At 39.3% G+C, this 26,939-nt stretch overlaps 1 protein-coding gene across 2 annotated transcripts in view; it reads right to left on the bottom strand.

Annotated features, from left to right (window-relative positions):
- The window catches only part of LOC5577024 (protein phosphatase Slingshot), a 92,905-nt gene that overhangs the window by 11,127 nt on the left and 54,839 nt on the right, over positions 1-26,939 (bottom strand). For both annotated transcript variants that reach the window (XM_021842420.1, XM_021842428.1), the window contains 4 exons: positions 19,587-20,822; positions 11,117-11,182; positions 9,713-9,907; positions 9,380-9,649 (listed from right to left, as the gene is read on the bottom strand). In XM_021842420.1, the coding sequence (XP_021698112.1) occupies positions 9,380-9,649; positions 9,713-9,907; positions 11,117-11,182; positions 19,587-20,822 (1,767 nt within the window). The remainder of the gene's footprint in view (positions 1-9,379; positions 9,650-9,712; positions 9,908-11,116; positions 11,183-19,586; positions 20,823-26,939) is intronic.

Raw genomic sequence — 26,939 nt, 5'->3', positions numbered from 1 at the left:
TACAAAATCGTGAGCATATGCTGATATGTAGTATTGACATTAAAAGTGCATACGACAACGTAGACATCGATTGCTTGGTCGCAGAAATGAGAGCGATTGACATCGAAGAATGCGTAATCAAGGCAGTTTACTGGCTATTTCGAGAGAGAGTGATTGTAGCTACGACAAACGATCATCAACAAATTTATCGAACAACCTGGAAAGGGCTTCCACAAGGTTCGCCATTGAGTCCTGTTTGCTTCAACATTTTCATCACCAGGATAATGAACAATATCCCTCGCGGTGTCATCAAAGTGGGTTATGCTGACGACGTTACCATTGCAGTTCGCGGAAAACAGCTAGAAGAAACAAGTGTGAATCTACAAGCTGGATTGAATGGTGTGGTGAAAGACCTATTGAAACTAGGGCTTGAAATATCGTCTCCGAAGTGCAGCGTTATGGTAATTTCAAAACAACCATTGGAGGAAGAGCCGCAAATCCATATTGGAGAAGAAACTATACCTTGTGTAGAGTCGATGAAACTACTAGGCATCTTCCTAACATCGAAACTGTCATGGTCTCGCCATATCGCACATCTGAAGCAACGTTCACTGCCCTATGTCAATTTCCTTAGAAGTATCGCTGTTCAATACTGGGGTGCGCACCCGCAAACCATGCTCCAAATCTACAAATCGTGCGTGCGGCCAATTCTCGAATATGGTGCAGTGTTCTTAAGAAACATTCCAAAAAGGGATGCTTTAGCATTGGACCGCATTCAGTATGCCTGCATACGGATTTGCCTCGGATCAACTAAAACTACACATACAGGTTCTCTGGAAGTAATGGCGGGCTTATCCCCTCTTGAAATTCGTCGAGACGTAACTATCTTGCGGTTCGTCAACAAGAGGATTGGTCTCGCTCCTTGGGAGAGACAATTTGCAACACAACACGCCATAGAGTCATCGAGATCTCCTCTGAGAGATGCAGTTATTCGTTTACGAGAATTCTTTCCATGGAATCATACCCTTCCAAATCTACCATGTTTCCTCGATGGGTCTACCGTAAGGAGCAAACGTCTTTCTATTAACTTCAGCATTCAGGCGGCTATGAAACAATCTACGGATCTTCCTGAAAATGACCTAGTTCAAAGAGAAATGGTAAAATCGTACAATGGATTCAGTGTATGTGCTACTGATGGATCCAAAAGTGTAGATGGAACAGGATATGCCGTTGTTAACAATTTTGGTGCACCTTGTGTTAGTGTGAAATTACCGCACAATATATCAGTGTACATGGCTGAGTTATTTGCGATACTCGACGCAGTTCGCCTCATCAAAGAAGCTCCCATGGGTAAATATGTTGTCATGACCGATAGCATGAGTGCCCTAAAAAGTCTTCAAACCCAATCGGTAGATTCATCGACTCCAATGGCGTGGTTCGAAGTAAAGCAGGCAGTACGTCTAGCTGAATTTGAAGGATCTGAATTATCATTTTTGTGGGTCCCAGCTCATAGCGGAGTAATAATGAACGAAGAGGCTGATGAATTAGCGAAGGCAGCGTGCATTAGTGGAGTCGAACAACCTCATCGACTGACTTATTTTGATGTAAAGTATCCGGCGAAGCAACAGGGAATGCATATCTGGCAGAATAACTGGAGGGATGGAACCATGGGTCGTTTCTGTCACAGCATACTTCCTACTACTTCACAACTACCGTGGTTCGTAGATAGTAATTTAAATCGGAGACAGGTGGTTATACTGTCTAAACTCATCAGTAATCATTCACGTTTGCCAGCCCATCTCAAACGGAATAGGATAATTGAGGATGATTCATGTTCCTGTGGTGAAGCACCTTGCGATCCGGAGCACATAATATTCGGATGCACTAGATTCCTCAATCCAAGGCGTACATTGTGGACGATGTTAATTAGAAAACAAATAATTCCAGATTTGCAAGTAATACTTAGGGAACAAGATTTAGAAGTTTCAAAGACAATAGCCGATTTTATTATCGCATGTGATGTTGATATATAGTACTATACTGGAATTACCACTTGGCAGGCAATGTGTTATTATAAGTAAAGCCAAATAAATCTAAGGAAAAAAAAAAAATAAGGCTAATAACTTTTACTGCAGCTAGAGGGATGGCCATCAGCAGCACGCAAAGACATCCGAAAGCACACCTGGATGCACCCAAATGGCGAGCTCCGCAACCAAATAGACCACGTTTTGGTGGACGGTCGGCATTTCTCGGATGTCATCGATGTGAGGACCTTTAGAGGCCCAAACATCGACTCTGATCACTATCTCGTTGTTAGTAAAATTCGTGCACGGTTGTCTACCGTGGCGAACACAAGAACACAGCGACCGTTGCGTTTCAATATCAGGGTTTCTACTACCCCGGCTCTAAGCCCTTTTGGAAATTATCTAAAATCTTGAAAAAACCTCAGAAGCCAATACCGGCATTGAAAGAGGAAAACAAATTATTACTAACTAATTGCGAAAAAGCTCAAAAACTTGCTATGCAGTTTGAAAGTGCGCACAATTTTAATTTAGTTCGAAAATATTCTCAATCAAGAGAACGTTTTCGAAAATGCCTTGGAGACTGATTTGGAAGAAGTGAGAACTATTATTAAAAAATTCAAAAACATGAAAGCTCCTGGCGATGATGGAATTTTCTACATCCTCATCAAGAAACTTCCAGAAAGTAGCTTATTATTTTTAGTTGATATATTTAACAAATGTTTTCAATTAGCATATTTTCCTGACAAATGGAAAAATGCTAAGGTTGTTCCAATTTTAAAACCAGACAAAAATCCTGCAGAAGCTTCTAGCTATCGTCCAATCAGTTTGCTTTCCTCCATCAGTAAACTTTTTGAAAAGGTTATTTTGAACAGAATGATGGCCCACATCAACGAAAATTCAATTTTTGCCAATGAACAGTTCGGATTCCGCCATGGACATTCGACCACTCATCAACTTTTACGTGTAACAAATTTGATCCGTTCCAACAAATCTGAAGGCTATTCTACTGGTCTTGCTCTTCTAGACATAGAAAAAGCATTCGACAGTGTTTGGCATGAAGGTTTGATTGTAAAATTAAAAAACTTTAATTTTCCAACATACATTGTTAGAATAATTCAAAGTTATCTGTCAAATCGTACACTTCAGGTTAATTATCAGAGCTCCAGATCTGAAAGACTTCCTGTAAGAGCTGGTGTTCCTCAAGGCAGCATTTTGGGACCAATATTTTCACATCTGACTCACCTGAGTTACCTCAGGGATGTCAAAAATCTTTGTTTGCGGATGACACAGGCCTCTCCGCCAAAGGACGAAGCCTGCGTGTCATCTGTAGTCGATTGCAAAAAAGTTTGGATATTTTTTCTTCATACTTGCAAAAATGGAAGATTTCTCCTAATGCTTCCAAAACTCAACTAATAATATTCCCACATAAACCAAAAGCTCTTTATTTGAAACCTTCAAGTAGACATGTTGTCACGATGAGAGGGGTTCCAATAAATTGGTCAGATGAAGTTAAGTATCTAGGGCTCATGCTAGATAAGAATTTAACTTTCAAAAATCACATTGAGGGCATTCAAGCCAAATGTAATAAATATGTAAAATGTCTCTATCCCCTTATTAATAGAAAATCAAAACTTTGTCTTAAGAACAAGCTTTTGATATTCAAACAAATTTTCAGGCCAGCCATGTTGTATGCTGTACCAATATGGACTAGCTGTTGTAATACCAGGAAGAAAGCTCTGCAGAGAATTCAAAATAAAATTTTGAAAATGATTCTGAGGCTTCAGGCAAAAATCGTTACAATCTTCTATTGCCACGATTAATGCGTTATATGTTTAGGTTAAGTTAGGTTAAGTATATAAAAAACTTTTTTTTTCTCTTATAAGCAGGTGAAATCAACTCACCTGTAAAAAAAACTGAACTGCTACGGCAAATGAAATGTAATATGTTGTTAACAAAATGTTAATTAAATCTTAAATTTGTTTTACCAAATTAGGATGATAGTGTTGTCTAATAACACAGAACACCTAGACATAAGAAATGAATGTAATGTTTTGAATGATACTAATAAAGAAATTTAAAAAAAAAAGAAATAGTGCTACTAAAGGCACATGTGTTCCTTTAGTGGCACAAGCGATAATAAATACAAACAAATAAGTTTTCGTAGTTTTCATATTTTTTCTACAAAACCAAGAGAAAAAGCTTTCAGATGATGTAAAAATAATGACGCTAGCGTTATTTTTCGATTTTATACGATTTTTTGTTCTTAGCTATGCGGCTATTGGTACATCGACCCTATATATTAACACAAAATACAACTTTAAACAATTTCGAAATGATTGCTTGTTTCTGAGATAGGCAAATTCAAATTTTTCGGAGACGTTTTTTCTGAAGGCCGTTAGATATACTGGAGATTCATTATGCCTAAAACAAAAAAAAGATGAATCCAAATGTCCTATTATTATTTGAAGTAATCTACAGGTTGGTGGCTTCAAGTTAGACTGGAAATAGAAAATTGTACGGTTCAAATCCAGTGATTTCTATGGACTTTTCTATTCCGTCATTAAGATCGAAAAACAGCTCCCTTTAAGACACCTCAATACATTTGGATTGGTTTTGCAATTATTTGAAATCGGAAATGTGTCAAACTTACTTCTTAAGAATATAATAAGCCAATGTTTAAAACCATGCAAGAATATTGAATTTATTATGCCTGATTGTATAGAGCCATGTCTTCAAAGTTTGTACGGATAATTTGCGGACACCCTGTAGTTCGTATAACACATGTGGGAATCGTTTTCCATACACATCATCAGCGCGCTGCATTTAGCGATGGGCAACCGCGTGACAAACGGAACCATTTGCTTAGATTGGATTTGGTGAGTTGGCTCCAATTAAAGTACCTACTTATTTTCAATGACACAAAGGCTATTTCAGAGGGGTCTGGGTCATTTGGCATAAAGCCATTTGGCATAAAGGACACATGGCATAACAGCCATTTGGCATAACGGTCATTTGGCATAATTTTGAACAATGTGAAAATAAAGGGTCATTTGGCATAATATCAAACCATCTGAAAAGTAAGGGTTATTTGGTATAATGATTCAGATACTCCTTTTTCTATGTGAAAAAACTGTTGTAATATTACGCAAAAGAAAAAAACAAGTTAAAAAGAAAGGCAAATTCTCATATAATAAAAAAAACGCGTCGAATCGCTATAGCAATAACCCTCGAAAGAATACCTTATGTTTAAAAGAAGGGTAAATCTCTAGATAAATATCATGACTAAACAGGATAACAGAAGATGAACTAGAGTGTCAATCAGTGACGCAATATTTCTTAATTTGAAATTAAAAATTGAAAACAAGGTCATGACTTTGGAAATCAGAAGAAAAAATGCAGCAACATTGAGGCAAAACAACCCCATGGTGCCTTTTATGAGTATTTGTAAAAAATTTGGAAAATATTCGTCAAGGGCGGATAGGAGTGACCCACAACATGCGATTTTACAAATCCAACTTACAGAAAAATGTTATTATAAGCTCTAATATGAATAACTATGAGAAATACTTCACTCTTGAAAGAATAGCCTATGATCAAAAGAAGGAAAAATCTCTTATGAAAATTTAGGCAAGTGTAATGCATATAATAGTTTTATCAGTACAACTACAAAGAACTTCCGATGATTTAAAGAAGGTAAAATTCAAAATTAAAATATAAGTTGAACTATTTTCAATAGTAATGAAATCAGTATAACTTGTATAGCCTATGTGCAAAAGAAGGAAAAAAAATCTGATGAAATCAATAAAACACTTGAAACCTTATTACACCTTTGGTAATCCAGAGGCGAATTAACCGTCACCTCAGAGTCTTGACGCGATGTGAGGAGTTCACAACTTCGTCCTGAATTAACGGGTCGATTTTATGATTCCCTTAGAGCTCTTATAGAGGGACAAAAAATTACGTCCCGTCAAATCATGAAAATCAACAAATTAATTAGCTTATCAGTTATTGGGCAACACATCAGAGGTGTTGTAATTTGATATTTATGTTCATGATTCGGCCAAACGGCATTCGGCCAAATGACCAACAGCAGTGATGCGACATCTCACTATAAATTATAATCAATTCAGCATGAGTGATCACGTGACAGTTCTCCTTCTCCCTGGGGCCTTCCTTAGCCGAGTGGCTAGAGTCCGCGACTACAAAGCAAAGCCATGCTGAATCCCAAGGTTCAGGATCTTTTCGTAATGGAATTTCCTTGACTTCCCTGGGCATAGAGTATCATCGTACCTGCCATGCGACATACGAATACAAAAATGGTGACTTTGGCAAAAAAAACCTTTCAGTTAGTAATTGTGGAACTGCTCATAAGAACACTAAGCTGAGAAGCAGGCTCTGTCCCAGTGAGGACGTAATGTCAAGAAGAAGTAGTGACAATTCTCCAAGCTATTATTGGTCTTCTGTGACCAACACATAGTTTCATTTCATCTGCAGCATTATCAAAAATATCGTTTTGATAAGTTTCATTTGCTTAATTTAAAATTGATCTTAACCCATCTGTGATATCAATAGTCTATCACTACTAATGCATTGGTGATGGCAAAGAAGTAGACAGTATGATGTTGATGTGATATAGAATGATCCGTATTGTATCGCAGTCAGCCTGTACAAATTAGCAAGTTTTAGGCGTTGATAGTGACAGCGAGCAACTCTGCAAACGATTAGCTTAAGAGCCGCGATAATTGAATATTTTTAATACAAAAAATTGTCGCTCTTAAGTGTTTTATTTTTTTAATTTATTGGCCTACTAAGTTCTACAAAGTTTTAATACTTATCATTTGCTACAACTTTGCCATAGTTGTATTTCTTATGGTTTGCATGTTATTTGAGTTTTTCATCTTAAAATTTAATATTTTGTGTGCCTTGTATCTCAACTATGAGCGCCTGAAGAAAATGATACTTCCCACCTAATGATTTTGCAGTCTTTCGAGTATCTCTGAGCAAAATTAGGAGAAGATGATATTTTATATCTCGTTCAAAATTGATTTTACTAATAGACGATATGAGATAAATCCATATTTATTGAATATTCACACATGCTCAACTCACAAAAGTCATCACCAAAACGTGTATTTATATAGAAAGAAAAAGTACATCGTTTTTCAGTCGTTTTCGATTAACTTGGAAGCTTCTGAAATAAATTCACCATCTTTTCCTTTACCGGTATTTCGTCCATTAGTAAGCGAGATCACCGGATTGGAAGTCAACATAAGTCGTATAAGATACATCTACAAAGTTTACAGTCCGATTGAATTCGGTGGTATCATTTAACCGGAATCTTGTGCTGGATTCATACCGTACTTATTGTGCTTCTTCGGCGGCTTGCCAGAAAAGAGAATAAATAAATTATTATAAAACAGTTTCAGCTGTTACTAAAATGAAACAGTAATAAAATGCTAAAATCTTCAATTTAAGTATATACAGAAAATATATTGAAATTATGCCAAATGACCCTCATCTTCCACTTAGTTAAAAAGTATGCCAAATGTCCGTTATGCCAAATGACCGTTATGCCAAATGGCGTTATGCCAAATGACCTTATGCCAAATGGCCCGCTCCCATTTCAGAGGTATTGTCAATTTGTTTTCTCATTTCAAGTGGCGCTTAAACCAAAGTTCTTTAGCTAGGACACAAGGTGGAAATACCTGTGCCCTATTCAGGCTTAATAATACTCCTCAACATCATCAGAGTTCGATGGCATACTCTAGAGCAGCATTTGCCTCTTTGCGAGGGAGCGAGGCAACGGAAAATGAGCGAGGAAGATGCAGCACAAAACACAACACAGTAAAAATCCATCAAAAAAGAATACTCTCACAACTCCCTGAGGACAGCCTTGTTCGGGCGGGACACTCAAGAGCGTGAGTAAAAGTGAGCATCGCAAAAAGAGTGAGAGTACCCGAAAAAATACTCGCATTTTTTTGCACTTTCACTCGAATTGCTTGACGATCTGTGTTGAACATTTCGAGTTTAGCTTTTACTCCTCAGAAAAACGGCAAAATCGCCTCATCTTTGCATCGCAGAGGAGTTTTTATCAAGCCTGGCCCCATCCCTGGAAGACACGCGCATGAAGTGACATAAGGCAGCGTCCATTTATTACGTAACGCTAAAATTGAAAATTTTTGACCCCCTCCCCCCCCTCCGTAACGCTTTTTGTATGAAAATTTTCAAAATTTTGTATGAGTCGTAACGCTTGTGCCTACTCCCCCCCTCCCCCTAGAGCGTTACGTAATTTGTGGATGCCGCCTAAACATTCTTAGCAACATTACTCTCAACAATTTAAATCCGGTCGTATCACTCGCATATAGGGAATCCTAGACACCTAGACCATTCCCTTCCCTATCATCCAACTCCTTGACATCTATGAGGGCGTCGGTGAGTTGCTGATCTCTCTTTAAGTAGATGTCATATCATCATTATCCTTCCCTTTCCTCGTAACGAAGAGTCTTTTCATGTTGACTTCCGATTGAACAGCTTTCATCCAGCTTTCATTCCGATTGAACAGCTTTTATTCAGAATAGTTTTTCATAAGTAAATTAATGGTAAAGTAAATAACATGACAGTTTTCAATATGCAATCTACGACAAACATCGTTATCACGCAACGCAACGTAATTAAATCCTGGTAACCTTCAGAGATTCTTACGCAACTCCATAGGTTCGTTAGAAAATTCTCATTGAGTAGATGAAAACCCGAATTTAGTACTATACCATTTAATTCCACTGGAGTTTGTATCTTTTGACAGATCCGCGTATTTCGACCTCAACTGTAAGGCCGTCTTCAGTCTTACTTCGAGTCTAGTACACGGCCCTACTACATTGAACAATTATTTCAGTAATTCGTTTTTCAGATGTCCTTAGCCGAGTGGTTAGAGTCCGCAACTACAAAGCAAAGCCATGCTGAAGGTGTCTAAGTTCGATTCCCGGTCGGTCCAGGATCATTTCGTAATGGAAATTTCCTTGACTTCCCTGGGCATAGAGTATCATCGTACTTGCCACACGATATACGAATTCAAAAATGGCAACTTTGGCAAAGAAAGCTCTCAGTTAACTGTGTAAGTATTCATTGAACACTAAGCTGAGAAGCAGACTCTGTCCTAGTGAGGACGTAATGCCAAGAAGAAGAAGAATTGGTTTCAAACGACAACTTTTAATATGCCCAATACAAGTTATGTATCTTGTAAAAATATACTTTTTTTGTTTTAAATTAGAAAGTTCAATGGTCTATTTATTTTCTGAAAATCGTCTGGAAGGTCAGGAAAAGTCAGAGAATGTTAAGATAAAAATTGAGTCCGGTTGTCCTTTGCAGACGCAACTCACCCATTTCGTTGCAGCTCTTCCAGATTGCTGGCGTTCCACTCCGATCCCAGGTACACGTGGTCGAAGATCTCCGTCGGGGCGTCCATCTGGCCGAGAATGACCAGCATCTCCTCGTCAATGAACGATTTGTACTCGCCGAGGTCCATGTCCAGCTGCTCCTCCAGCCGGCCACGGATGAACTTGGACGTGACCACGTCCAAGTCGACCGTCATCATGATTCCTTTCAGCTTTGTGCGTATGACACGTTCCGTTTCCTCGCGCTCCGTGGGTCTAAAACAGGAAAAAAAAGTGTTACGTTACATGATCCTTCGGGCGATCGTGTCCAAACCATACTTGTTCCGAATGGAATCCGGCGACGGAGGGCGCCGGCTCTCGATCGAGTCCATCGCGTGCCACTCGTTCAGGCAGGACCGGTCGGAGTCGATGTGGCTCTCGTAGTAGGACACCCATTCGTGCGATGAGCCCCCGGCAAAGAAGTTGTGCTCCCGTGCCTTCGATGACACTTTGTGCAGGGTTTGCAGGGCGGACCTAAATAAGTAAAAATATTGTTAGGTGTAACACGAATTGTACGAATCGGGGTGATAAATAAATAGAATAGGAAACATCTTATGAACTCTCGGATAAAATAACTTCCAGCATAGAAGCATAGGTATACGGGGCTTAGCCGAGTGGTTAGGGTTCATTCAAATATTACGTAACGCAAAATTTGCCGATTTCAGACTCCCTCCCACCCCTACGTAACAGGTTTTGTACGGAAAATTTAAAAATGTTGTATGGACCGTAACACTATGTAAAACCCCCTCCCTCCCCCAATTGCGTTACGTAATATTTGAACGATCCCTTAGAGTCCGTGGCTAAAAAGCAAAACATGGTGAAGGTGTCTGGGTTCGATTCCCGGTCGATCCAGGATCTTTTTATAATGGAAATTTCCTTGACTTCCCTGAGCATAGAGTATCATCGTATCTGCCACACTATATTCGAATGCGGAAAATGGCAACTTTGGCAAAGAAAACTCTCCAGTTAATAACTGTGGAAGTGCTCATTGAACACTAAGCTGAGAAGCAGGCTCTGTCCCAGTGAGGATGTAATGTGAAGAAGAAAAAAGAAGATTATGGAGGAGTTCAAGAGATTAATGGAGGAAGCCTTAGCTTCAGTTGCAAATGGTAACAAATTCTTAATTCTTTAAATTATTCTTAAGAATGAGCCATAATTGAAACATTCAAACTTCAACATCAACCATCAACAACAATTGAAGCAAATGTTTGAAGGTTGACTCAAAACTTTGATGTACTCAATTTTAAAAATCGTATCCTTACCTAATAAAACCCTTGGCCAAAATTATAACACGCGCAGCAATTATGTTACACGTGAATCCCCTTTCCAACTACGCAATATTTTCCGCAACTATACACAAAGGAATGCCATGGGGCTATCAAAGGAACATATTTATCCCGTTATTTTACACGATTGAAGTGTTTGTTTTCCCTTCATTCCGAATAGAAGAGAGCAAAACAAACTCAATATCCTCACCGAAATAGATCCATGACCTTGTCTATATTTATAACATCCGCACTTCGAAGTTTCGCTTTCACTACTTAGCGGCGCAGGTTACAACAACAAGCCAATACATGGCGCGCGGCACTTTGCTGGAAGTATTCTTTCGCGACGAGGGCAGTCCAGGAGAAAGTATAAAACGCGTCGCATGAAAGGAAATAAGAATAGGTAACTACTACTCACCACATCGCTTGCACGGAAACTGGCTTGAAGATGTGCTGCTGTCCACACGAGCTGACACTGAATCCACTGCGAAAAGGAAAATACAAAAACAAAACCCGCTCGTTAAAGTTCCATTATACGATCCAAAACCCGTCATCATTCCCCGCAGGGCTGGTAGCGACTGAGTGTATTGAAAATAGCAACTTAAGATATCTTCTATCAGTTTCTTGTCATAATGCCACAAATATTTCTCAAAGTTTCCTTCAGACATTACATTGAAAATTTCATCAGGAATTCATTTGGTCATTCTGATTATTTTTTTTTCAGTTACCTTCATAAATTCAAGCTGGAAGCTTGCAATGGATAATCCCAGAATTACGTCAGAGTTTGTAAATAAGTGAAAACAATCATTTTGAACTAGAACATAGTTTTATGAACAATAACAGATATACTGAAACATTTTGTTTTAAAATATCATGAAATCTGATGCATATGGATATGGTTGACCAGAGTATTCTAGACTTTAAAAAAAAATGACAGTACACTAATAAAGCATATAATGAAGATCTATCGATCAGAACGAAAGTGTATTACAACAATTGCATAAGTATATACCGTAGTAGAGTCAATAGATCATCACGATCCGGACTCCAGGACGACTTGGATGACCCTCCAATATCCAATCTTATGCGTCAGAAATTAATTCAAGAATTTCTCAAAATTTCCTCCAGATATTACCTAAACCAAAAATTTCTTCAGGAATTCAACCTGGAATTTTTCAAAGGACAACCCAAGAAATTACCTCGAAGATTTCAGAAAGAAGACTTCCAAGGAATATTGAACTTTCTCCAAGAATTCAAACAGGCATCCTTCCAGGGATATCTCCAGAGAAATATAAAATGCCCTCTTCTAGACATTTGTTGGAGGAATGGAAAAATCTGTTGAAATCCGAGGAATGTCGAAGCAAATCTCAAAAGAACTTCTTATGATACTTCCATAAATTCCACAAGGATCTCTGAAAGAGCTCTTAGATTTTTAAGAAAGTCTGGTAATATTTCCTAGGTAAATTACTAATATAGTCACTGACCTAAAAAAAATATTCTGAGGGAACTCCTCGAAGAATGTTGAACCCTGGAAGAGTACTGTATATTAATGATCGGAGGAACTACTAGGGTAGTTTATATAGTATTTACTGGTGTAACATCTGAAATAAACTGTTGAAAAATCCATGAAGAATTTTCTTGAGTAATTACACGATGTTTGAAAAATTGCTAAAGAAATTCCAAGAGACATTTCGGGTGTAACTTCATGAGGAATCTCAGGTCGAATTTATTGAGGAATTCCTTATCACTGAAAGACTTTTTGGTGCTATCTCTGGGAGAAACCGTGGACGAATTGGTCGGTGTTCAGACAGACCGGACTAGATGATATTTTGGCGTTCTGAAGATTCTTTAAGGACTCCATAAATTCTAATTTTTTCGATGATATTTTTATACAGATGCATCATTAAACACATAAGTTTCATTCTAAAAGCAAATGGAGCATATATTTTGATGTTTCGAATGCCTGGGAGACGTTTTTCTGAAAACATTAAAAAAACACTTGGTCCAGTCTGTCTGAACACCGACCAATTGGAAGAACGAAAATGCCTGAAAGAATACATGAAAAATGGGCGTATGAATTGTTATGGGACTTCCTGAAAAAAGCTCCTAAACAAATCTCTTCAAAAACTCCGGAATCTTTGTGTTTATCTTGGAATGTCTATCTTTGAAAGACCTCCTAGGTTAACAACAGAAGAAATCGATAGAAAAAGTAATGTTAAAATATCTGGAGAAAATCCTAGGATAAGCCCTGGGAAAATTTTCAGAGTAGTAATTGTGCCACGGGGTGTGGGTTCAATTCCCACTCCAGTCGGTGGAAACTTTTCGTCAAACGAAAAATTCATCACTGGGCTACTGGGTGTTTCGTGTTGTCCGTTGCCTAATGTCAGTGATCGTTCAGTCTGTGCAGCCTTATGTGCGGAAGACGATGTAAATTGTCTCTTTTTTTAGAATTCCTAATGGATGTTGTCGTCATTTGTAGTAACGTTTAATTTGCTCAATGATTTCCTGATTCTGGTGAAATTCCTTCAGGAAATAATAAAAATGCTGGAAGAAATGGAGAAGAGAATTTAGAGAAATTTCCAGAAGAAAACCTGCCCCAATGAGGAATAGAGTCCCTGATTGTAATCCAGAATGAATCCCTAGATAAATAACGAGACGAATTCCTGAAGCTTTTCCTCGAAGAATCTTAAAAGAAATTCCTGAAGATTCTTTGGAATAGTTTTTCGTTGACCTTCCTTAAGCATCAAGAAAAAGATACAATTTATGCCTCTTAAATGACCCATGGTATTGGAAAGCTCGCAAAATACATTTTTATCGATTTTCTTTTAGATCTATAAGAAAGATATAAAATCCAAAAATGGCATCCTGGGCATTGTTGGTAAGTATGGCCGTTCTGGACACTGGGCACCTGAAGCCTATTTCAGAAGGAACTTGTACATCCTCAAAATCCCTACATAAATAAAGATTTCTCTAGGGATTCCTCCAAGAATTCATCTTGGGATTTCTCTAGGAAGAACTTTTGATCGTAATCATATTTTTTAAACTTGTTCCGATAGGGCTCCATTCCATTCATTCAGTGATTTTTTTTCCAGAGATTCCTTCATTCAGGAATACTTCCAGAAACTCCTCCAGTGATTCTTCCAGGAAAATCTCTACATCTCTTCTAGAGATCTTTCCAGGTATTACATTGATTAGAAAAACCTCAACATGGATTCATTTAATAAAATCTTTTCATTGATTCGTCCTGAAAATTCTATAAGGATTACTTCAGGATCACATTAGGATTCATTCCTTCAGCAATTTACCCAGGTAACACTTAAATCTCTGGATTGGTTTCTTCAAAAATTATGTCAGGGATTTCTTTAGGAATTATTCCAGAGATTTCCCCGGGTATCCCTCCAGAGAGAGAGAGAGGGATTGTTCCATGGATTTCTCCATGAAATCCTACAGGGGTTTCTCCCTAAATAACTGTAGAGACTCCTCCAAGGATTGCTCCAGAAATGTATCTATGGATTTCTCCAAAAACTTCTCCAGGAAAAACTTCTTTAGGAAGAATTTATGAAAAAATCTCGGATGGATCCCTGGTGTAATTTCTGATGAAATCCTCGGAAAAAATCATATGGGAGGAATTTTTAGAGGAATTGTTGGAGGAATCCCCGAAGGGTTTTTGAAGGCCCATAACGAATCTCTGGATAAAATATTGGGGGAATCCTAGGAGAATCACCAACCTCGAAAAAACTGGAGTAATTTCTGTAGCAATATTTCTAGAAGTATCCTTGGGTTTATTCCTGAAGGAATTTTTGAAGAATTCATAATTGTAGTTTACGGAACAAGTTGTAGAATGATGATTTTAACAGCACGAGTCGTAAATTTATCTTACGAGGTTTGCCGCGTAGGATAATTACGACGAGTGCTTTAAAAATCGAGTTCTGCAACGAGTTTTTGAAATTTAGTAGAAATTATATCGGAATGGTATTATATGGTGAATGCAATAATTTTACAATTTCTGAAAAATTGTTGTGTTGCACTGAAGTTTGCAGAGCGGGAATCTTAATTACGCAACTGAAACCAGTGCTGTAATGATTCATTACGCAACGCTTTCTCATTACGCAACTGTTTTGAGTTGCGTAATGAATCATAACACAACTATTTTTCAGAAATAGTAAAATAATGGTGAATGCATTCCGATATGATTTCTGATACCTTCAAGTAGTATTCTACGAAATTGTAAAAAATGCTGTACGTAACTCGTTGCAGAATTCGATTTTTACAGCACTCGTCGTAATTATCCTACCCCGCAAGCCTCGTAGGATAAATTTATGAATCGTGCTGTAAAAATCATCATTCTGAAACATGTTCCGTAAACTACCATTGACGGTTTCTCTGGTGCCTCTAGAATTTTGCACCACGCTTCACTGCAAGCAGAAAAGAGTAACTTTAGATACCTTTACTTTACAAAGCTTCCTTAAGAAATAACTACTAAAGACTTGCTTCAAAATAGTGACCATTTCTAGGGCTAGTGGTGCCTGAGTGTTTCAAATAGAGAAATCTTAGAGACCACATGCTCAAACCAAAAATAGGAAGAGACATAAAAGAAACCATTGCGGAATTAAAAACAAATCGATCAAAAACCAGAGACAAATTAATTTTCTAAGGTATTTGTTTGAAGGTTTCGCTATTAATCCAACCAGACGCTTTTACAAAGTTATTCAGGGATTACTCATGACATTAAGCCAGGTATAACACTGGAAATTTTGTCATATTTCCAGAAATCTCAGTTCATTAGGGCATTTGCCTGAAACTTTTTCAAATTTCTTCAGAAATTCATTCAGTATGTATTTTTTTTAGAAATTCCTTCGAAAATTTAATAATTAAAAAAGATGTTTGTAATATTGTCTCTAGAAACTACTTCAGATTCCTGCAAAGATTATTCCAAAAGTTTCTCAAAAAACTATTCAGATCTTTAGAAAAGTATTCAATTATTCTTCCTTGGAAGTTTGCATTATCTAGCAGGGAGTTCCTCTAAGAATATCTCTGGAAACTGCTCCAGAAATTTCTTGAAATTTCAAAATCTTCAATTCAGTTTTTTTTTCTAGGATTTCCTGTAATTCATTTGGGACTTCTTCGAGAATGAAACCAGTAATACTGATGTTTTCCGAGAATTATTTCAACGATTTCTACAAAACATTTCAAGTATCGTCCACACATTTTTTGGATTTTCTCCAAAAATTTTGTTTTGGGTTTCTCGAAAAAGTTCTCTAACGATACTTTCGAAGCTCGCTTCAGAGATTCCCTACCTAGATTCTTTTCAAAAAAATATTTAGGAATTCAGGGTTTTTATAAGCTATAGAAAACAACCGAGAAAAATGAAAAAAAAATATATATATTTGGAAGTTATTGTAAAAGAAAATCTTACAGTAATCTCTGAAAAACGCTCATGAGAAATGTCTGATGAACTCCTGCAGAAGAAAACTCGTACAAGGATCTCTGATGTAATTTTGGACCTTCTGAAAATTCTTGGAGGATTATCTAAAAAAATCTTTAGCTCCAATCAATAGTTTCATAATTTTCTTGAGATCTCCTATAGGAACTCTTGTAGCATTATGTGAAAGAATTATTGTTGCACTCTTTGGGAGAATCGGAACAATCGATGGAACTATTTCTGGAGGAATTTCTGAAGGAAATCTCTGAGAGAGTTTTCGAAACAATACCTGTGGCAAGGACAGAAGGTATCAGCGTTGGACTGCTGGACAATTTTCTGGAGGGAAACTGGTGATAAAATTCCCCCATCCGCAAATACTCAATTTTCGAAACGCAGCTTGACGCAATGTCGAGAAGAGATGTCGGTTTTTGAGCATTTGGTAAATTCAATTGGTAATAAGTGTAGGCAATCCATGGTTTCGTGCAGCTTCCAATATGGATCCAAACAGGATTGCTTCTGAGCGAAGGCTTTCTCGATATCGTATGCAACCTTTTGTAAAAGAGTCACTGTGGACTTTCCAGATTGATAAGCATGTTGATTCACATGAAATTCACAGTTATATAACGCCCGGTAGTAAAACTACTTACAAGTAGGTTTCTCTAAACATGTTTGATAAACTCAAATCCCTTCTGCTCCAGAATAAGATAAATCTCATCTGCTCCTGGAGATTTAAAAGGAGCAAAGCTATTGAGTGCCGATTGAATCAATTCAGTAGTTATGATACTGCGTGCCTAACCCAGAGACTCGTAATTATATGAAAATACATTTCGTTCATTTGTAGATGCTATTTCCACACATCCGGAGAAGTGTGTATTGAATAAACATTCTAAAACTTCTTCATCAGAAGTAGTAAAGTCACCATTAGGTAAGCGAATTTCGTTCACTTCGAAATCCTTAGATTTTGCAAGGATTTTGTTCAGCCGATTGACTTCATTTAAACTGGAAACATTTGTACAGAAGTTTTTTCCAGTCGGATCGTTCAGCAGAACGAAAAGCCTTGCGAGCCGACTTGAACGACTCTGACCCAGCTGAACGGCTTATGTTTCAACTCTTTCTACATTAATTCCTGAGTCTAGTCAGATCGGAATTCTCCCATGGCGTCCCTCTTGTAGCCCTCTTGTATCAACGGCGTCACCCAATTCACTTCGATTTTCATCCGGGGTAATGCCTGAAAGAATTATTGGAACAAATTTTGAAGAAATCCTTGTAGATTTTTCTCGACTAATCTTTGAAGAAATTGTTGAACAAATCTCTGAAGGAATCCCTGTAGAGATTTTACTTTAAGTATTCCTGGAGGAGTCTCTGAAAATAATCCTGTAGGAATCTCTGAAGTATTATTAGGGTGAATTGCTGGAGTAAACCTTATAGACAGCTCTGGAGGAATCCCTTGAGTAATCTTTGGAGAAAATCCAGTAGATAAAACCCAGGCGAAATCTCTGGAAGAATCATTTCTGGATTTTTGTGTAGAAATCCCTGGAAGAGGATTCTCAGGAAGAATTCCTCGTGGAATCTCTTGAGAAATAATTAGATTCTAGATTTGCCAATATAATAATATTGGTGTTTTTAGTGTCGTAGAATAAGTCAAAAGTGAGGTTCCAAATCGCCCCTGCTTAAAGGCATCTCTGGAATAATCCCAATAGACATTTTTCTAATTCGTATATGAGTCTCTGGAAGAATTCCTGGAGGAATACCCAGGGTAATCTCTAGAGGATTTCCTGGAGTAGTCCTTAAAGAAATTTCTGGAAGAATCCTTGTAGAGATTTTACTAAATGAATTGCTGGAGGAGTCTTTGGAAAAATTCCTTTAAGAATCTCTGAATGATTACCTGCGTGATGGAGGAATCTAACAAAAATTACCTGGATAAACTGCTAGAGGAATCCCTAGAGAACGCCCCGGCGAAATCTCTAAAAGAATACTTTGTGGATTTTTGTGTAGAAATTCCTGGAAGAATTTCCAGAGGAGTCTCTGGAAGATCCATAGAGACATTCTTGGAGTAATTTCTTGATAAATCCCTGAAGATTCGCTGGTGGGAATTTTCAGGGAAAAATTCTTCTTGAATGTATACAACTTAAACATAGAGGAATGAAATTGAGCCCTATCGGAACTGATCCAAAAATCCGGTTGCGATCAAAAATTCTTCCTGAGAGAATGTTTTTCAGGAGTTCCTGGAGAAACCCTTGAAAAAATCACTGTAGGGATCAAATCACTATAGGGATCTTCGTGGAGGAATCTATGGATGCATTTCTGGAGTAATCAATCCCTAAGGAATTTCAGGAGAAATCCCTTAAATCAGTGATCCCTGTTTTTACAACCATTTTTATTTCTGATAGCGGATTGTTCTCGTAATTATTTAGTTTCGTGTTCTTGACAACTTTGGGAGTAGAACAGCATCCCGTAGAAAAAAAAATACGGAAATCATCAGACTTGAATGATTCCTAAAGGAATCCTTGGAGCTAATCTCTGGAGGTTTTCCTGGAGCCCATCTAAACCGGTCTCAAAATTGAGGTCAAATTTTCAAATAAGTCAGGAATAAAATGTCTCTTCACTGATTTTAGAACGAAAATCTTTTAAAAAATGAGCGTTTCAAAGTCTCGCATAGTCTGAGATAACGCCCAGGCTTGATAATTCTCCTCAACATCATCAGAGTTCGGTGACTTAATCTAGAGCAGCGTGCTGCCTTTGCCTCTTTGCGAGGGAGCGAAAAAATGCTAAGCAGAGAGGCAACGAAAAATGAGCGAGGAAGATGCAGCACAAAAAAAAACGAGTAAAATTCCATCATAAAAGGGTGCTCTCACAACTCCCCGAGGACTGTCTGTTCGGGCGGCAGACTCGAGAGTTTGTTTGAAGTGTGAGTGATGGTGAGCATCGCAACGAAAGAGAGAGAGAGTGCCTGAAAAAATCCTCGCATTTTTTTGCACTCTCACTCGAATCGCTTGAGGATCTGTGTTGAAAATTTTGAGTTTATTTTTTTCTCCTCAGAAAAACGGCAAAATCGTCTCCTCTTAGCATCGCAGAGGAGTTTCTATCAAGCCTGATAACGCCCTAGAAGCCATTGGTAACGACGTGTGTAGCTCGTTGTTTCTGAGCAAATGAATGAATAAGCACCCAAACCAACACCACCGGCAGGTAGAGAATGATCCTTTCTTCACCATTGAGTTGTTTAATAACGTGTAAATCTATTCAAATGCTCAGAAACAACGAGGTACACACGTGGTTACCAATGGCTTTTAGGGCGAGATCATAAGTTATGCGAGAAGTAATTGGCTATTTTTGACCCTTAATACATAATATGTGTAACTTTCTCTCAATATATTAAGAAGGTACCAGCCCTGTAATCCCCGCACACGCGCGTGGCCGTTCCACAAACATACACACACTGTACCCCCACTCGACGCGACACACTCACCCATCGCCGTCCAGTCGGATCGTAGTGTCAGCCAATACCCGCAACACCAATCCCACAGTGGTTCTCTCATTGCAGTCGATTCCCAGCAGACAGGACTCTTCGACTTCGTTGCAACCGCCATGGTGATGCTGCTGATGATGATGGCCACCAACGCTACTACGAGGACTGCTAGTGCCAGTAGTGCTACTGCTGGACCCACTGCTGCCACTTCCACCCACCGAACTTCCCCCCAACAATTTGCACATGCCAACGCCACTTGTCGTGGTGGCCACATTGATAAACCCACTGGGACCGGTACTGCATACTTTCACACTACTACCCTCACTCCGACTGCTTGCACCGGATCCCGGTCTGCCGACACTAACTACACTACCGCTAGGATTAACATTACTATTTCCACAATTACTACTAGGTCTATCACTATCACATTTATCGACACTCTTATTGTTATTCACTGAAGCAACAGCAGCAGCAGCTGAAGCATTCTTCGGCAAAGAAGCACTAAGGACGCAGTTATCTAAGCTGGACACAAAGGTTTCGTCGCCGGCGGCGATACCGACGCCAACGAGGACACTGCTGCATACGGTCGTGGAAGGCGAAGCGGCCTTGTACAGAGAGGCGGAAGTAATTTGTTTGCTAACCGGGATCGGCGAAACCGACGAGGACGAATTGGCCGAAGGAGTCGTCATAGTCGTCGTCGCCGTTGAACAGTTAAAGGACAGCAGCGATTGCTGCAGGAGTTGTTGCTGCAGGAGTTGCTGTGGCTGCCGGAGGATTCGTTTGGTCCGGGGCCGGGAAACGACCACCAGATACCGGGTGCGACCAGCGCGTAACGATTCGAGTTTGACGGCCATTTTGAGTGTTTCCTCCGGCCGGAGTAGGTAGAACATTGACTGCAGGTGCTGCTGGATGTCACTGCCGGCGGACGAAGCGGAAGATGCGGTGCTACCCGTCGAGGCGACCGATTCCCGTTCGTCCGCACTGTCGGAACGGGACCGCGGCGGGGGATGACGATGAGGGCTGCTGGCAGGATCGAGCTGTTGCTGGGCGGCCACGGTTGGAGCGGCGCTTTCGACCGCCGTGGGAGGAGTAGCCGTCGTGGTATTTGATACGGGAAGTTGTCGCTGCTGATGCTGCTCGCTGGCAGGGGTGTCCTCGCCGGTGGCGCGAAGACGCTCGTTTGGACCTAGCATCTGGGCAGCAGGGTCGTTTCCGGCAGGAAAGCATTCATTCAAACTGGAATTACAAGAGAAAGAGATAGGTGTAATATTAGTAAAAAGATTAATTTTAATAATTTAGTACAATGTAGAGCATATTGTTAAAAGTATGAAGGTGAAAGCAGCACTACCATGAACACATGGATGGCGCAAAGAACACAAGCACAGAGGGTCACGACAGCAAGGGTGATGTCTCACACAATGGAGGAAGTGGGAGATATCATTCAACAGCTCAACAGCTTCAACTAGACCTCTTGCAAGGATGGTATCGGAGCCAAACTCATTAAGATAGGCCCGGAGACGTTGGCCGCTTGTCTGCATCGGCTGAAAGTCAGATTCTAGGAGACGGATCAGCACCCGTAGGAGTTGAAGCAAGGCGATACATGTCCTAAGTATCTACAAAAACTATTAAACAAACTATTAGGCAATCACTATCCTAAACGCCGCCTACGAAGTACTACCCCAGATTGTCTTCCGACATCTACCCACCTACAGGGGAAGTCGGTCTCATCGACGGCTACGCGACAAAGGAACACGATATTTTCCGCGTGGCAAATCCTTCATAAATACCGTAAGTACCAGGTTTCTATGCATCATCTTTTCATTGATTTCAAGCCGGCATACCAGCCCTGCCTAGGCTGGTCCTTTGTAGCATTGTTGAAGTCGGCTAGTAGAAGCAGTTTGCCGGAAGAAATACTGTAAAATGGTTCCGGGGAAATAAGGGTCTGAGTCCAAGGGTCATGTCCATGCACTGTACACCACTTGAGCAATTCAAAACGAATTGCTAAGGTACAGTGCATATGCTGGTTTTAGCGGGTCGTCGTTGATGCGTCATCCCCGCATTCCCTGAGTTGTCTTCTCAGGGGATCTGTCTGCAGATTTCCCCCTTGTGAAAAACAAAAAAAAAGGCGGCATACGACAGTATTACGACGTATACAGCTATGAAGGTAGCCGTAGCAGTAAAAGCGTCGTGGGTTCGAATTCTACCAGTTGAGGATCTTTTCGTAATGGAAATTTTCTCGCCTTCGCAGGGCGTGCTTGCCACACGATGTATACATGTGAAAATGGTCAAGTGGCAAAGAAAGCTCTCAGTTAATAACTGTGGAAGTGCTCAGACCAACACTAAGCTGAGAAGCAGGCTCTGACCCAGTGGAGACGCTACACCAAAAAAAAAGAAGATGTGAAATACGGCAAACTTTAGTGGGCAGACCACAAACTGAGAATGTAGGAAAAAAGGCAAAAAGTTAATTAGGCTAAGAATCGAATGGAGAACACGAAGTCCAGGGGGACATAGGAACCCCAACTAAACACGTTGGACACGCACAACTGGAGATGTATTGCCCAAGACCTTTGAAGAAGTAGCTCAAGGATACTCCCGATCTGCGTCGAAACTACACTCGTGACGATAATTAAGAGTGCGGTTATCGCTTCTTCGCTGATTCTCAAAGCACCATTTTTTGTATGTGGGTGTATAGAGATATGACCAGGGATTGAATCCTGAGAAAATTGAGAGAATCGCTCACGTATCGCTCTCTGTAACTATCATAACATGCTGCACATTATGAGAGACTGTTAATCGTATACTGCTACAACTTTGATCAGATTGGGGGGATAGTAGTGTATGATAAAACCCCTCTAAACATGCTCCAAGCCTGGGGGACACTATTGCTATTGGAAGTTCGTGGATTGTTTATCGTGCCAGTAAAGAAAAACATCTATCCCCAACGGTAAACAAGCGAGTAAAATGGGTTTTATCATCGCTCTCTCTTTGGGGCTCTCGCTCACTGCTTCCATTTATCAGACTTGTTACACCTTGCGATACAATGACGATCGTGGACCGCAACAGATGGGATGTTTTTCTTTGCTTGCTTTGATCGTGCTTCATACTCAAATGAGAGCGAATTCTGCAAAGCCTGGATATGACCTTAAACCTTTTCCTCCCCGGAACAACCTCGCGCCTAGCTTCCCTTGTGTTCTAAGCGCTCGTGACCAAATTGATCAACCATGCCTAAGTATGACTTAACTGAGCTGCTATCTTGCTCTTTAGACGGGCCGGTTGAATGCCGAGGTCAGTCCTGCGATTCCGGTTTAAGGATGTTCTCCGGTTCGCAGACGTCCCGCCAACCCAAAGCATGTCAGTCATCGATGCCACTCGACATAGTCTCCGACGGTGGCTCGACGAAGACTGCCACGATGTAGGAATATCTATCAAAACCAATAACGTTACGCTTACACGTTCTTACACCGATATAACATCAATCGTGTTTGGTTAGTCATGTGCAACAGTCAATCCTGAGAATCTGTGGAGCAAGAACTTCGGTTCGCAGGTGCCTTGACAACCCAAAACCGACTTTAATCGTTCTACTCAGCCTAGTCCCAACCACAGATGTTGCCAACTCCTATCAACCGACGCTTCATGGTCTTTCTACCATTGTATTGCAACGACGACATAATCATGCATTATGGTCAGGATTTAAGTCTCTGCCACTGGTTCCAATAGTTTCGCTCCGCACTGCTGCGAATCTGAGGTAGTCAATTAGGCAATCTGTGCAGTGTGGAGACTCTGCGTGTCCAAATACGTAGTGATACTTGCACGAATAGCAAGCTGGTAATTGTGAGGGCCGTATAACTTGCATACTCAACATCTGTTTATTGATTTCAGCTGTGGCAGATAATGTCTGAACATGGTTTTCTGGCGAAACTTAATAGGCTGGATGGTTCGAAATTAAGAGTTCGGATTGCAGATGCGGTGTCCACCACGTTTGTGACGTTATACGGATTGAAGCAGGGAGACGAACTTTCGAATTTGCTGTTCAACATTACATTCGAGGGTGCTATTAAGAGATCTGACGTGCAGAGAACGAAGCGTGTACGTTGAAAGCGACAGACCGGAAAGCCTTCGGTGCTGCGGACAATACTCGGTGGTAAACTAGAAAATTGTGAGTGCCGCAGACGCATGAATCACTAATAAAGTGTAAAAAAAATGCGAATATTATTAAGCGTGCAAAATACGGAAGATTACAGTGAGCTGCTCACTTAGTGCGAATGTCGGAAGAAAGAATTGCGAAAATAATATTCAGCTGGGAACCAGCTAGAGGTCGACACCTTCCGGGAAGACAAAGAATATGCTGGTTGTACGCAGTGTACAAAGACCTAGTGACCCAAAAGTTCAAAGCAACTGGAGAAGTATCGACCAAGAACGCCGAATATGACGCTCCTCTGCGATTCAAAAATGAGGCGTTTTTGACGTTTTTCTGAGTTAAAATTGAACTCAAAGTTTTCAACACAGATCCTCGAACAAATGGAGTGAGAATGCAAAAAATGCGAGATTTTTTTCAGATACTCTTTGTCTCTTGTTGCTATGCTCACATTTACTCAAGCTTCAAAAGAACTCTTAGTTGAGTGTACTCTGTTCTGTGCTGCGTCATTCTGGCTCATTTTTCGTTGCCTCTCTGCTTAGCATTTTTTCGCTTCCTCGCAAAGAGGCAAAGGCAGCACGCTGCTCTAGAGTATGTCACCGAACTCTGATGATGTTGAGGTGTATTATCAAGCCTGTTGTTTTCACATGTCTCACCAAACCAGACCCAAACCTGACTTGACCCGACTTCGTTCAAGCCCGAATCCGATCCATACCCGATAATTGTATAGTCTTCAAACTCGACCCGAACCCGAAAAAAAATCAAATCGTCAAACCCGAACCCGTCGAGTCGAAATTGCTATAGAAAATGTTTATTAAAATCATCTTTCAAATTGGGAACTTTTTAACGGCAAGTTTTGAAACAATTTGGGTGAAATCTATCCCATACAATCCTCCATGAACACTGTCAGAGTATTCTGCAAGTTTTAATATGACACTTAATGTCAGAGCTGTATTCGTTGAAATCGAGAACATTTGAGGCTTTATACCATCAGTGCACCAGTAGCCGCTTATGTTCCAGTTGCTTAACAGGGTGTCTACTCATTTACAGAAATAAAATTCCCTGATGTTTCCAGGTTTAAAAAAAATAATTCCAGGTTCAAGAAATTCTCCAAAATACATAAACTATTGACGATTTTTTTCATTTCAGATGATTAAAACTTTCTTTTCAAAGTGACTTCAAAACACCAAAACAAAAAAAATCTTATGATAAATTTCAAAATATTTTTCATAGCAATGGAGAAAACTATCTGTTTGTTCTAAATGTGTAAACAACTTTTAAAAAATTAACGATTTTCTTTAGTTTTCCCGAAAACCAAGAATGCTTATCAAATGATCTGAAAGTACCTACAATAATCAACGTCGGATATGAAGTTAATAGTCTATTCGAACTTAAGAAAATAAAAAAGCATTTTCCTTAAAATGGGATTCAGATTTATGGACATCAGCATGGATGTCTTCACAAGTTTGAATTGTGGTATTTCAAGTAATTCTTCGAGGAATTTCTTTTAAGATACCTTCCTGAATTCAATCTGGAATATTTCTAAAAATAAGAATCCTTTCAATTTTTGTGTTGTTTAAGAAAATTCCAAGTTCTTTAGAAATTAATCCATTGATTTTTCTATTGATTGCCTAAGGATATTCTCCAACATTCTGTAGTAACCGAAACTCAACTGATCGGCCAAACTTGAGCCGAACCGACAAATAAATACACTATTGCAAACACCGTCCGTTTGCTACGAAAGTTGTCACCAAACTGATCGAGTTGTTTTTAAACCGTATAGGCCTGAGTGAAAGCCAAAATACTAAAACCTTCATCGCTCAGCGAATTCTTAACGGATTTAAATGATTTTTTGTCAGTTTACTGGCCCACATATCCAGTTTGTAGAAGTGGCCAGAGGAACTTGGAAATATTCCTGTGGCCGGAGTTATTCCGGTGAGTCACTGGGTCAAGTCGGGTAAAAAAGGACTATTTTTTGGGACATGACAAGTTATCTTTATTTATTTGCAATGACAATCATTTTAATTTGCATAAATCATTAAGATCTGATATTCAACATTATAAATGAAGAGTTTTGCACCGTTTAAAATATACCGGATGTGGCCATTCGGACGTAATGTCCGGAAGAACCGGCTATAGATTTGTTGGATACTAAACCGTTTCAATTCTTGAAAATTGGAAATCAAACATATTTGTGCACTAAAATGCGCTCCCATAAACTTGGCACAGATGATCAAATACAAATTGACCACTTTATCGTAAGTTTGAGGCGTCCCTGGACCCAAAAATGGTCATTTTTTAGGATCAATCAAATGCAAAGTTCATAGTTATCCAACTTAATCGTTTCACAAAAAGTTTACACTGATGCAATTTTCTTCAAATTCCGTCATATAGTGACCACATTATAGCCGATTCCGGAAATTATCTGTGACTTGAAATTTGCCTACCTCCAGGGGCAAAAACGCACCGTACCCTTTTCACCCGACTTGACCCAGTGACCCACCGGAATAACTACGGCCACATGAATATTTCCGCGTTCTTCTGTCCACTTCTAGAAACTATATATGTGTGCAAGTATACTGACAAAAAATAATTTGAATCCATTAAGAATTCGCTGAGCGATTGGGGTTTTAGAATTTTTGCTTTCACTCAGGCCTATACGGGTTAAACAATGGCCAGTACCAAACACAGCTGACCAAGTAAAACGTTTTATAGCTTTTGCAAATTATTATAGGAAACACATACCAAATTTTGCTGAAATTTGTGGTCCATTGAACTTATTAACCAGAAAGAATGTTCCATTCAAATGGACTGATGAATGTCAAAATTCATTTGACAAATTAAGAGAAAAATTTATCAACCCTCCTTTACTTGATTATCCTGATTTTTCATTTGATAATAAATTCATATTGCAAACAGATGCTTCTGGATTTGCTATTGGATCAGTTTTATCAAATAAAAATGGCAAGCCTATAGCGTATGCCAGTAAAGCAGTAAACAAAGCAGAAATCAATTATGCAATAATCGAAAAAGAGCTTTTAGCTATAGTTTGGTCTATCAAACATTTCCGGCCATATCTTTATGGTAAGAAATTTGAAATTCATACTGATCATAAACCTTTAGTTTACTTATTTTCTATGAAAAACCCTTCCAGTAGGTTAACCAAATTTAGATTACTTTTAGAAGAATATGATTTTTATATAATTTATTTGCAAGGA

Source organism: Aedes aegypti, chromosome 1, assembly GCF_002204515.2.
Source record: "Aedes aegypti strain LVP_AGWG chromosome 1, AaegL5.0 Primary Assembly, whole genome shotgun sequence".
In the NCBI taxonomy this organism is placed as follows: Eukaryota; Metazoa; Arthropoda; class Insecta; order Diptera; family Culicidae; genus Aedes; species Aedes aegypti.
This window is presented reverse-complemented; position numbering and strand designations above follow the sequence as displayed.